The 13,934-nt window shown below is 45.1% G+C and overlaps 1 protein-coding gene across 4 annotated transcripts in view; it reads right to left on the bottom strand.

Moving 5' to 3' along the window:
- Positions 1 to 13,934, bottom strand: part of arhgap21a (Rho GTPase activating protein 21a) — a 276,620-nt gene that overhangs the window by 65,010 nt on the left and 197,676 nt on the right. For all 4 annotated transcript variants that reach the window (XM_085987749.1, XM_085987750.1, XM_085987751.1 and 1 more), the window contains one exon: positions 613 to 2,716. In XM_085987749.1, the coding sequence (XP_085843875.1) occupies positions 613 to 2,716 (2,104 nt within the window). The remainder of the gene's footprint in view (positions 1 to 612; positions 2,717 to 13,934) is intronic.

The raw sequence follows: 13,934 nt of genomic DNA, 5'->3' as shown, positions 1-13,934 counted from the left end.
ATACTTTTTGGCAGCTTCAGTCCAAGCTTGTTCAGAAACAAGCCAACTTAGACCTGACCAGACTGGAGAACTACCGTAGGCATTTGCTATAAAGCAAGTGTTTCCTGTAAAGTCCACATCTCTAATATACATCTATGCTCTGCCCAGGGAGCTGGTTAGTGAATCTTAAAACACTTGCAGCTCTAAACGTATATAAAAATAAATTTAACTACAGATTTTTTCCTCACTCCCACATTTTTGTTTCAGACTAAATTTGTATTTAACACGTAAACTTTAAGAGCAAGGAGCACCACGATTTCTTTCCAATAGCATCACAACTACCTACAACATTGGCAACAACTAAAGGCATGTGGAAAGTGGAAAGAAGAATATAACAGAAACCAATACATTAAAATGCTAATTTGTAGGAGTTAGCTTTGTCAAAATCTATCTTCACTATTTGTGTTAAAAACTACTTTTGATGAAGATTAATTTTACAAGTAGTAAGATTGTCAGTATAAAACAATTGAAGTAAGCTTTCTCAATTTTTCTCCTTAAAGGCTTCTATGATATAGTGGCAGAACGAGCTTTTCCCATTTTAATTTATTCAAGAAAATCTGTTTCTGGTCTTACCTATGAAAGGGATAGATGCCAATGAGTCATCCTGTGGGCTTGCACTCGATGCCTTCCTCTGATCACCCATTCGTTTAATATTTACCTCGCGACGTGCATCATTAGGCAGCCAGCAGGTGGGATCCGTTACTGTATCTGGTGAATTTACAGCCAAAATATATGACTGGTGCCTTAGTGGTTGTGGTGTTAATCTACTTGCAGCAAGTTTCCCCCTCAAGATCACAGTCTCTTTTTTGTCTGAAAGTTCCTGCGCTTTACGCCCAGAGCCATGCTCATTTTGTTCTAGACAATTCTCTGCACCTAATTTAACTTTCTCCTCTTCTAGTTTACTTTCAGGTTTCAGTTTTTCTGATTCCTTACTCTTTTGTCTAACTGATGCATTAGTAACACTAGAGGTAGCAGGGGCCTTTACTATCCTACTTGTCTGCATGAAAGGCTGTACTGATATTGGTGCAGAGCATGAAGCTGATCTTACAGCAGCAACTACTTCTGCTGGATGTTCAGGCACACTTTCAGCTCTTGTCCTTGGCTCCACGTGCTGGCCACATAGATTGTTGTGACTTACCATTCTTTGGTCTTTTAATGCATCAATATCAATACTTTGGGTAGAGGAGAGAACTGGTGGTGTTGCATAGGAAGCAGAGTTGGCTAACAAAGAACTTGGCAGGGTAGTTTGAAATGACATTGGTAAATAAGACTTTTCTTGAGGAGCTAGAGGTTGCTGCCCTATATAGGTAGACTGGTGATCCCTTGAATGCTGAACAGGTTTTGTGTCTGTGGCAACCTTCCAAATAGGAGGGGCAGAACTAGAATGTGTACGGCTGCGAATGTTGGATCGTGTCTTTATACCGTCAGTGCTGGGAACACCTGGTGAAAGACTACTGTTCTGAAATTTTGTCGTACCACTAGATACGAGAGATCCTGGCTGCCCAACTTCTCGGACAGGTTGCCGTAATCCTTCACGAAAACCAAGTCTATTATCTAGTTCATTAATTCCAGCTGTTTGGTTATTAATTCGCTGCAGCCCATCACCAGCTGGATCATGTGAACTCGAAGTTCCAATGTCTGTAGCGAGACCGTCCAACGTTGCTGCATGCTTTCCAAGATAATCACATGATCGTGTCCTATGGTTCTGTGGCCCAATTACTGGTGATGTTAATGCATCCTGTGAAGCACTCCGTGGCCAATCTTTCATTAAAACAGACTCTCCTAATCTTTCCTGAGACACACTACGGTATCTCATTGGTGTAGCTTGGCAAGATCGATCATGTGAAGTGCTCCGGCGTCGTGCTGGAGTTGTAATGCGAGTTGGAGCGGTTTGTTGATACTCTGTTGAGTTTTGAACTGCTGCTCTTAAACTATCTAATCTTTCCTGTATTGTCCTACTACCATACATATGCAAACGTCTATTTTCAGTATACTCTTTGTAAGTTTTATAATTACGCCAGTCTATATTCTGGTGTGAAATAACTGTTGTTGGAGATGTATGATTTGTGATTGCTGAAGAGTCTGTGGTTTGAGGTGTAGATCTGCTGGAAGTAGCATCTAAATATGATTCACACATTGTCTGTTTACCAGTATTAGTGGTAGAGGTAGTTGTTGTAGTATCTTTTGCCCTACCACTTGTAACCTGCTGAACTGTAGTACTGGTCAACATAGTCGAAGAAGAAGTGGGCCTCGCTCTTGGTTTCCCAATGGTGTGGTCCGCCAAGCCATACCGTATTTCTTCTGTTCTGTGAGCTGGACTTGAATGGTTAATTCTACCAGATGCAAAATCAGCAACCCTCTCTGAAGGCACAATAACAGTCCTTACTGTTTCATTGCAAACACACACAGCAGTATTAGTTTTTGCAATATCTATTGGTGAAGATGGTACTTGCACTTCAGCCCGATATCCTCTATCAGATGTTGCAATTGTCCGTACCGGTCTACTAATTTGCTGCCTCCCCCGAGAAGGTTCTGGTGGTGAAACCTCCATAGGCTGAGCCACAGCTGAAACGTTGTTAGTCAATCGAGGGTAACAGACGGGTGGTGGCTCAGGGATGTTATGCGCATTGCCAGTGTATGGATCATTGCCTTTTAAGTAGGCATCTTGGGAATACGCCTTAAAAATGAAAGATATACTTCATTATAAAAATGAAAGAATACATGTGTAACAATTTATTGAAACAAAGAGCTGGAAGACATTATACCATGAAAACCACAAATTTATATAGTAAATAGCTACCAAACTATTTTGGTCTCTCTGCCATATAAATTAAAGAACATGAAGCCAGGAAAGAAAAAAGGCTAATCGTCCCAGTTCCCCCGTCATGGACTCTACCAAAGTTCAGTTTCCCGAGAAATTAAGGCCTTGATACTGACCCCCCCACCCACTCCACGACGGGCAGGAGGGGGCCAAAAAGTGAAAAACGGGAAACACGGTCCCAACCCGCCGCGTACAACACGGTTTTTTTTTTTTACAACGGTGGATAGACACATTTCAGTGTTCTGCGATGCAGAGACGGGACACTTAATTAACATACTTAAATCAGGCTCCCACAGTGCCATGGGAGCCCAATTTAAAATTCACTGTTGCTCCACAGGTTTCCCCAGAGGTTGGAAAACTCAGCAGTGAATGGGAGGCAGGAGCTACTGGCTCCAAAGGCAAGTGGCTCTTTCAGCACTCCTTGTGGGCCAGGAGGAGCAGGAGTGCTCCCCCCCAGGATCCACAAGGAAGCCTTCGACCTCTCCTACCTCCCTCCACCCCACCCCACCTCCCGCACTGATTGGCAACCTCCCCCAGCCCTCCTGATTGCCACGAAATGTTCCCAAGGGTTTCCTGCCGCTGGTGTTCCTTCCTGTCCACTGACCAAGCTGTCCATTTGGCCAGCTGGGAAATGGAGTCACAAAATGTTAAATGAGGCCATGCCGTTAATCAGTTGGTCACACCGCAGGTAAAGGCTGCACAGGCAGGAAGGGAATGGGTGAGCGCCAGGCATAGTAGGCGCAGGTAGTGCAGGGGTCCCCTGTGACCATCCCCCTCTCAAACAGATATACCGCTTTGGATATTGAGGGAGATGGCATATCAGGGGAAGGCAGCAGCAACCACCAACTTCCTGGCACCGTGGGTGGTTCTGCTGCACAGGACGGGAGGAAAAAGAGCGGGAGAGCTCTAGTGATAGGGTATTCTATTGTAAGGGGAATAGATGGGCATTTCTGTAACCGCAAACGAGACTCCAGGATGGTATGTTGCCTCCCTGGTGCAAGGATCAAGGATGTCTCAGAGCGGCTGCAGAGCATTCTGGAGGGGGAGGGTGAACAGCCAGTTGTCGTGGTGCATATAGGTACCAATGATATAGGTAAAAACCGGGATGAGTCCTAAAAGCTGAATATAGGGAGTTAGGAGGTAAATTAAAAAATAGGACCTCAAAAGGTAGTAATCTCAGGATTGCTACCAGTGCCACATGCTAGTCAGAGTAGAAATAGAAGGATATTTCAGATGAATACGTGGCTAGAGGAATGGTGCAAGGGGGAGGGATTCAAATTCCTGGAACATTGGAACCGGTTCCGGGGGAGGTGGGACCAGTACAAACTGGACGGATTGCACCTGGGCAGGACCAGGACCGATGTCCTAGGGGGAGTGTTTGCTAGTGCTGTTGGGGAGGGTTTAAACTAAAATGGCAGGGGGTTGGGAACCTGTGCAGGGAGAGAGGAATGGGAAACAAGGATAGAAGCAAAAGACAGGAAGGAGAAAAGCAAAAGTGGCAGTCAGAGAAAGCAAGGGTTTAAATCAAACATAGAAACAGTAAATAATAATTCTAAAAGGTCTAAGAGAGTGTTAAAAAAACAAAACAAGCCTGAAGGCTTTGTGTCTTAATGCAAGGAGCATTCGTAATAAGGTGGATGAATTAGCTGTGCAAATAGATGTAAACGGATGTGATATGATTGGGATTACGGAAACATGGCTCCAGGGTGGCCAAGGCTGGGAACTCAACATCCAGGGGTATTCAATATTCAGGAAAGACAGGCAAAAAGGAAAAGGAGGTGGGGTAGCATTGCTGGTTAAAGAGATTAACACATTTGTAAGGAAGGATATTAGCTCTGATGATGTGGAATCTGTATGGGTAGAGCTGAGAAATACCAAGGGGCAGAAAACATTAGTGGGAGTTGTATACAGACCCCCAAACAGTAATGCTGAGGTTGGGGATGGCATTAAATGGGAAATTAGAGACGCGTGCAATAAGGGCACAGCAGTTATCATGGGTGACTTTAATCTACGTAGATTGGGCGAACCAAATTAGTAACAATACTGTGGAGGAGGAATTCCTGGCGTGTATACGGCATGGTTTCCTGGACCAATATGTCGAGGAACCAACTAGAGATCAGGCCATCTTAGACTGGGTATTATGTAATGAGAAAGGATTAATTAGCAATCTTGTTGTGCGAGGCCCCTTGGGGAGGAGCGATCATAATATCATTAAGATGGAGAGTGAAGTAGTTGACTCAGAGACTAGGGTCCTGAATTTAAATAAAGGAAACTACGATGGTATGAGGCGCGAGTTGGTTAGGATGGATTGGGGAACGTTACCCAAATGGTTGACGGTGGATAGGCAATGGCAAATATTTAAAGATCGCATGGATGAACTACAGAATTTGTTCATCCCTGTTTGGCATAAAAATAAAACAAAAAAGGTGACTCAACCGTGGCTAACAAGGGAAATTAGGGCTAGCATAAGATTCAAGGAGAGGACATATAAATTGGCCAGAAAAAGCAGCAAATCTGAGGATTGGGAGCAGTTTAGGATTCAGCAAAGTAGGACAAAGGGATTAATTAAGAGGGGGAAAATAGAGTGAGAGTAAGCTCGCAGGGAACATAGAAACTGACTGTAAAAGCTTCTATAGATATGTGAAGAGAAAAAGATTGGTGAAGTCAAGCATAGGTCCCTTGCAGTCAGAATCAGGGGAATTTATAATGGGGAACAAAGAAATGGCAGACCAATTAAATACATACTTTGGTTCTGTCTTCACAAAGGAGGACACAAATAACCTCCCAGAGATGTCGGGGAACATAGGATCTAATGAGAGGGAGGAACTGCATGAAATCAGTATTTGTAGGGAAATGGTGTGGATTGAAGGCCGCTAAATCCCCAAGACCTGCTAATCTACATCCTAGGGTACGTAAGGAAGTGACCCTAGAAATAGTAGATACATTGCTGGTCATCTTCCAAAATTCGAGAGACTCTGGAACAGTTCCCATGGATTGGAAGGTAGCTAATGTTACCCCACTATTCAAAAAAGGTGGTAGAGAGAAAACGGGGAATTATAGACCTGTAAGCCTGACATCAGTAGTGGGGAAAATGCTAGAGTCCATGATAAAAGATGTAATAGCAGAGCACTTGGAAAACAGTGACAGAATCGGACAAAGTCAACATGGATTTACAAAAGGTAAATCGTGCTCGACTAATCTACTGGAATTTTTTGAGGATGTAACTGGTAGAATAGATAAGGGAGAACCAGTGGATGTGGTGTATTTGGACTTTCAGAAGGCTTTCGATAAGGTCCCGCATAAGAGATTAGCATGTAAAGATAAAGCACATGGGATTGGGGGTAAGGTACTGACTTGGATAGAGAACTGGTTAGCAGACAGGAAGCAAAGAGTTGGAATAAATGGGTCTTTTTTCAAGTGGCAGGCAGTGACTAGTGGGGTACCGCAGGGATCGGTGCTAGGACCCCAGTTATTCACAATGACCCAGAAATTCGGGTCGGGGGCTTCCCGCGGGTGCAAGCCCCCGACCTGCACTTACCTTGCGCGCCGGCCGTTGAGCTGTGGGCCCCCGTGGAATTCCGACCCGGGGCCTGCTCCAGCTGCCGGCACGCAGTGCTTGCGTATCCCAGGGGCGCAGTTAGTTCGATGCGTCCCCTGGGATCACGTGGGCCATGGGGAGCCAATCGGAGCAGGGAATGCTCCATTCATAAGTCTGACAGGAAGACCTGTCAAAACTTAGAAACACTACGGTCCCATAACATCACTAAATCTTCAAATAGTTTTTTTTTTTTAAATCACATTTTTTAAATAAACTGTAAATTACATGAAATAACTTTTAAACAATAATTAAATTTTTGAAAAAAATAATTTTATTTTCTAACGGGGCTAAAAATAAACTTACCTTTCTTTAAAGTATTTAAAAATAATAAACCTGTGGAAAAAATGTTTTAATTTTAATTAATTCACCATTTACCTTGTAAAAAGCTGGCCTTACGCCTGCTTTTTATATGTCTAACTTCTGGAGACTTACCCTCCTGGGAAAACCTGTAAAAAAAACGAAGTTTGATGCGCACGCGCAGCCTCTCCCGCGCACGCGTTCGACCTCTGAACCCCTGCTTTCAGGGGAACGGAAGTGCCGGTTTCCCACGCATGCGCAGTGCATGCAGGAAACCGGCACTTCTATTGGGCTTACGTGTGAGTACCCCGTGCGTACTCACCCGTGGAGACCCGAATTTCTGGGCCAATATATATTAATGATCTAGATGAGGGAACTAGATGTAATATCTCCAAGTTTGCAGACGACACAAAGCTGGGTGGGCGTGTGTGCTGTGAGGAGGATGCAGAGAAACTCCAGTATGATTTGGACAGGTTGGGTGATTGGGCAGATGCAGTATAATGTGGATAAATACGAGGTTATCCACTTTGATGGCAAAAACAGGAAGGCAGATTATTATCTGAACGGCAATAGATTGGGAGAAGGGGAAGTGCAACGAGACCTGGGTGGCCTTGTGCACCAGTCGCTGAAGGTAAGCATGCAGGTGCAGCAGACGGTTAAGGTGGCAAATGGTATGTTGGCCTTCATAGCAAGAGGATTAGAGTACAGGAGCAAGGATGTCTTGCTGCAGTTGTACAGGGCCTTGGTGAGACCACACCTTGAATATTGTGTGCAATTTTGGTCACCTTGTCTGAGGAAGGATGTTCTTGCCATGGAGGGAGTGCAGCGAAGATTCACCAGACTGACACCTGGGATGGCAGGAATGACGTATGAGGAGAGATTGGGTCAATTAGGCTTATAGTCGCTGGAGTTCAGAAGAATGAGAGGGGATCTCATTGAAACTTATAAAATTCTAACAGGACTAGACAGACTAGAAGCAGGAAGGATGTTCCCGATGGCAGGGGAGTCCAGAACCAGGGGACACAGTATAAAGATAAGGGGTAAGCCATTAGAACAGAGATGATGAGGAGGAATTTCTTCACCCAGAGTGGTGAACCTGTGGAATTCGCTACCACAGAAGGCAGTTGAGGCCAATTCATTAAATATATTCAAGAAGGAGTTAGATATATTTCTTAAGGCTAAAGGGATCAAGGGATATGGGGAGAAAGCAGGGACAGGGTACTGAATTTGGATGATCAGCCATGATCTCATTAAATGGCGGAGCAGGCTCGAGGGGCCGAATGGCCTACTCCTGCTCCTATCTTGTATGTTTCTATGTTAAGATCGCGTCCCCAGGTTCTTCGGCCTCATCCGCGCCCTCCCCGCCTTGCTGTAACTATCAGGGCCTAAATTTCTTCCTGATCCCTGAAGTTAATTAAGCATCCATACAATTTAGCCTGACCACTTGAATCCCACAGATGGTATATCTATCGTCGCACCAGCACAGGAATCATCAAATTTATGAGGCCCCACATCTCTATTCTTACCAAATAAACTTTCAACCTCATTCTTGGAGCATTTTTTTTAAATAAAAGGAGTTAAACAACCCAGCATTAGTTTTTTGTTGGGTGCTGATCTCAACACACATTATTCTGCTGGAAAATAAAGGAACTTTTCTAATCTTATTTGTCTCGAGGCTTACATTTTTATTTGAATGAACTTATTTTTCCATTATTGCCCTCCGTTTTCTAACAAGGCTTTCCCAAATCCCGTGATCTTGCTTTCTTTAATCTCTAAACTAAACAAAACCGGCTTTATTATTAATGCAACTAATTTAATAGTCTCTCCGAAGCAGAGAAAAACAGGATCATATGAAATACTGCTTTACAGCAAAAGTTTTCTAAATAATGCTAACAGCTTACTTACCTCATGTTTCAAAGATTGGCTCCTCTGAAAAACTGTTAAGCTTAATTTGGAACGTTTGCCAAATCTGCTTTTTGTTGCACAGGAAACCTCAGCAATCATTTTAAAATCAAATATAAAATTTATAGTAAAGAGGTAACAAGTGATTTGTTCGTTAATTCAAATATATATACTTCAGTGCTACCACTTTGATCCATGTTCGTCCAAATTCAGATAACATATGAAATGCACTTATTAAACTACTCTGCCCTGCTGTGAAAACAAAATAAACTCACCCAGAGTTCTTAGTTCACTTCAGGTGTAGGTTCATATTACAAAATTTCCTGTTCAAATCCCAACATGCACAGTCGTCATCACTAAGCCTGTCCCACCCATCATGTATGCTTATCCGTAACAAAAAAGCCCTATATGTAGCCATGACTACAGATCTAAAGGTATAGTACTTTGAAACAGGGCGAGGCTGTCAAATAGTGCGTTCATACTCATATCATATAACTGATAAGACATTGTACAGCAACAAAGAAAATGAATAGATGCTGTGTTAACCTTGAAAGAAGGAAAGTTCTTATCACATACGAGAAAAGCTTTTAGAGCTATTGAGGGAAATATTAACCCCCAAGAACAGGTGGGTTGGAGGCAGGTGGGAAGGTAAAAAATTTTCAACTCTCAAATCCAACCTCAACCCGCCTACTTCCAGTTTTAACGGAGGCGTGTCGAGGGGCGGGCGACCAACAAGCTCTCAGGAGGCGGTTCGGTCACTAAAATATTTTAAAGGAGGCTGCATGTTAACTGAAATTTTATTTTTACATGTGGAGGCCTGGATTCCTGCACCTCAGGAATCCTGGCAGGTAAAAGGAAGCAAGGAGGGCCGGAACCATGAGGAAAGTGCCTTTATTGCACTGCCTGTGGGTGAGGAGATCAGAAGTATTTCCTCTAGGCCCAACAGGCTTACCTCCACCGCGATGGGATCCCATGATCTGCCAATCCCCCTCCCCGCGATGCCCTATTCGCCCAAACACCTCCTGCCCCCTCCTGATGTCCATCCCCACAATGTCAGACTTACCGGACATCTGCTCCCTGGCTGCTTTCCCGCCTGACAGGCAGCCAGCCAGTCAATCTGTCAATCTGGCTGGCTGTCAGGAAGGCAGGAAACATGTTGAAAAAATTTAAAAGACCTCCTGCCAAATTTGCGGGAAACCCTTATTTCCAGGTTTTCTATACGGAAATTTGCCCCCCACTCTCTTCCTGGCTCTAAGTAAATATTGGGGCCATTATTTCAATAATACTCATTTTAAAGGCTTGCTCTTAATATACAAAAAAAGCATTTTACTAAATTAGAAGAAATAAAAATAGATTCCTACAGCAATCTTACCAGTGTTGTAAGGACCTCTGCAAACTGTAGCTGGCCAAAATGAAAGGAACCACAGTACAAGCTGGTTAACTCATCCAGAGACAGAATTATTCTGTCATATTGTGCTGGATACGGCAATCTATAAATACATCTACTCTGACTTCTCTGGAATATACCAACGAAGTAAAGGGCAGTGCATCATGCACAGTACTACAATACTGGGCTTTATAATATTACTTCACCTGTTTATTACTGTAAATTTTTAGTCCTGAAAGCATAACCCCATTTATGGCAAATTTCTTCGATACTCAATTAGTCACAAGAAAAAAAGTCTTTCCATATATTTCACAGCCTCCCTTTTACCTAGGTTATACCCTCGTCTCTCCAAGCTCCTGGTGTTACTGCTATTCAAATGACAAAATGAACTGCTTCATTATACAGTCACATCAACTACAGTAGTATTCTTATAAAATCCAAAGCAATCAGCCGACAGCGGCTGTTTTGTCACCATACTGACCAAATTAGAAAGATGATGTAACCAGAAGATCCCTGCCATGTGATTCCTTTCATTCCTTATATATTTTTCTCCAATAACTGATTTAAACAGACTATGGCATGCAGATTCGTCTTCGACGGTCATAGTGGGTTTAACAGCTGGTTACAGAGAACAGTTTATTCAATTTATTGTTATCTCGAATTGTGCATCACATATATTTTGCTGAATAGGAATTAAGAGTATACACACACAGTTTATAGAAGCTTTCAATGTTGAGGTGATTAACTGTTTGAGAGTTCCAGAGTAACAGGCATATTAGTATTCTTTTTCTATTGCGAAACGAGGATTAAGGGCAAAGGTCCATGCTGCAGGGCATCCCCAAGGTTGAATAGAGTATGTGTGAAAATGAAGTATATGAAAGAGAAGTGATTGAGTTTTAGGGGGAAAAATTCATCCCCTTAGCGCCTCCTGTTAACGCCAGTAGATGGTGCTAATGGGGCGCTAGACCAGTGTCGCTGGGGCGAGGCGAATCCAGCACTGCACTGCAAATCCGGCCCCACCTGTAATGCCGCCAGTAAGAGGTATCACTGGGAGCTTCAACGCCAGGTAGATCCTGATATCAGTGAGTGTGCAACGCTCACTGACCGCCCGATTTGCAAAATTGATTCTCGCCACTTATCTCACCGCCTAGAGTAAACACCGACATGGAGAGCTGGTGTGCAGCACCAGGAAGCTGGCTCCAAGGACGTTATTTAAAGGGATCATCAGTAATCACTCGCAGCTGTCAGGTTAGTGCAGTTTCAGTGTTTTTTTTCGTTAGTTCCTCCCTCCGCAACAGTTTCACGGTTCTTTTGTATCAGGAGTCTTCTGGCAACTAAAAAGTAGCTACATTTATTCTTCAAAGATTCAAACTGCTACACTTGGTAACATTAATGGAGCTGTACTGGCATGCTACCTCACCCTCCAGGATCTACGGCAGAGGGAGCATAGGCAGCGAGAAATACAGGAACATATGTGCAGAGAGACGAGGAGGGACATCAGGGCTCCCACCAGGAGGCCTTACCCTCCGAGGGTATTCCGAGAGCACTTCTCCCACCTTCAATTAAGCTCCGCCTCACCAAGGAGGGGCTCAAAGAACTCCACCACCTCCTCCAAACAGACCTCCAGCCTCACACCAGGATCACAGTGCAAAGCTGAAATGAGAGACACCACAAAATAAGTGAAGTAATAAATTTATCAGTAAGTAGTGAACACGTATTTACACCAAAAATATTTACTTTTCACCCTTGTGCAATCCCTTAGTGCCTGTCGTTACTGTGCCTTTTCCTGCTCTAGTACTCCTATGAAGTGTTGGCCCAGTGACTGCAGCACGGCTGGTGGAAGGCTGCCGAGTGTCCCTGCGGGAGACTTCAGATGGCCTTGCAGGACATCCTTGACCAGCTCTGGACCTGGAAGGCCCGGCTGTAGACTGCACCACCTCAGCATGAGTGGCAGCAGTCTGGGCTGGCTGGATGACAGGCAGCGACAAGGGCAATGGCAGAGTGGAAGGAGCAGGAATGCCCTCATCCTGAGAGAGGACAGTAGGTTCCTCCTCCACTGACCCACAGCCACTCCCCCGGGGAAGCACCTCAGCATCCCTAGCTGCGTAACTTCCGCCTGTGCTGCAATGGAAGTTGCCAGATCGCTCATCATCAGGTCTGGGTAGCCACGGTCTCTCTGGGAGTTGACCACCCTTTGCAGACTGGAAATGATGGGCTCCATGGTGTGCACAGAGCCTTGTGCAATGTCAGAGGCAGACTCCTCCACACTCCTTACCATTGCCGAGGCGCTCTCGGGCACCCTTGCCATTGCACCTATAATCTCAGTGTGCATGCCCATCATCCTTCTTCTAAAGGCCTCCCCATCGAGGTACTCATCCAAGTCCTGTGCAACAGAACTCGCCCTCCGGATAGCTGGCCCCCGAGCTACCCTTTCCCCCTGGCCTTGCTGCAGCCCACTCATCCCCGGTGCCTCACCCTGTGCAGATCCTGCTACTATGTTAGCCTCGAAAGAACGCGTAGTGCCAGTATCTGAGATGGTGTCTGCGGGTGAGACATGCAGTGACGCGGTGTGTTCTTCCTCCTCCGCTACTCCCACCTCGCCCTCAGCGACAGGCTGCTCAGATGTTTGCTGATTATCTGAAAGCATAAAAGCACAAGTGTTGGGTTAAAGTGAGGGGAGTGGGCAGGAAGGGAGAAATGCATGCATACAGCATGATTAGCTGGAAAGTGCGAAACGCTTGTGGGATGAGGGGGAAGTGGGATGTGAGAAGGAGTAGGGATGAACATACCGTTGTTGTCCCCAAGGGGGTCAACGTCGCCGGTGGCGGCGGCACCCACTGATTTGCAGCACTCGATTCTCCAGCGCAGACAGTGGTAGGGTGTCGGCTTATCCCCCGCCTGTGAGCTCCTACTCCCACCTGCTGTGCGCCACCTTGGCCTGCAAGAGATAGAAAAATGAGAGAGTGAGTGTGGAGCAATGTGTTTGGGTGGTGTGCCTCCCATAGTTGAATAGCTGTCATTGTGTGCAAGGTGCGAGATGTAGGTATGAGTGTTGGTAGGTAGAGATTGTTGGTGGTTGAGTGCTGGGGGGCAGTGTGTGAAGATTGTGGTATGTAGCATTTGTTGAAGCCTTCACTCACCCTGACCACCTGAGTGAGGTTGTTAAATTTCTTCCTGCACTATGTGTAGGTCCTGGGGACCACAGCCCTGCCTGAGACATGCCTCCCTCCACATGGTGCGGAAGACTTGTGGCGTGGGCCTCCTGCCACTTGCCGGGTAGAGACCGCCCTCCGTCTCTCCACAGCGAAAACCAATGCCTCCAATGCTTCATCGGAGAATCTGCAGGCTCTCTCTCTGGGGCGTGGACCTGCCATGAGCACACCTGGTTCAGTCCTCCGGCTCCTTCTCCTTGTTCTGCTCCTGCTTGCTGAGGCAGCTGCACAGCATGCAATGCTGAGAATGAGGTGCTGCAGCATCAATGAACCTCCCCTTTAAGTAGTGAAAAAAGCCGGTGACAATGATGAGTTGCGATTAGACTGCACCAGATATTGATCCACCCTTTAAGTCCAACGCCAATGAGCTTGGGTTTTAAGTCTTGATTTAGGACCCTAATCATTTAATTAAGCAGTGAGCATGAATTTTTCGTGCAGTCTAAAGTATCTGCGCTTGGCGCTAATTATCTCCAACTTTTCTACTGACACCGCCCATTCCTTGTCAATAACAAATTTCTAGCCCAATGTCACTTAAATTGTAGAAGACAGGAAACACTGAATGGATCAAGAGTTCCAGAGTTTAAAGGTCCTTGGAAAGAAAGGCGACTGTGATGAGCCTTGATTCCAGTACAATGCAGATGTAGTGAGGACATGGGCCTTCCAAAGTGATAAAGCTCT

Source organism: Somniosus microcephalus, chromosome 5, assembly GCF_052327205.1.
Source record: "Somniosus microcephalus isolate GS21.2 chromosome 5, FLI_Smic_1.0, whole genome shotgun sequence".
In the NCBI taxonomy this organism is placed as follows: Eukaryota; Metazoa; Chordata; class Chondrichthyes; order Squaliformes; family Somniosidae; genus Somniosus; species Somniosus microcephalus.
Note: the sequence above shows the minus strand (reverse complement) of the source record. Positions and strands in the feature narration are given on the sequence as shown.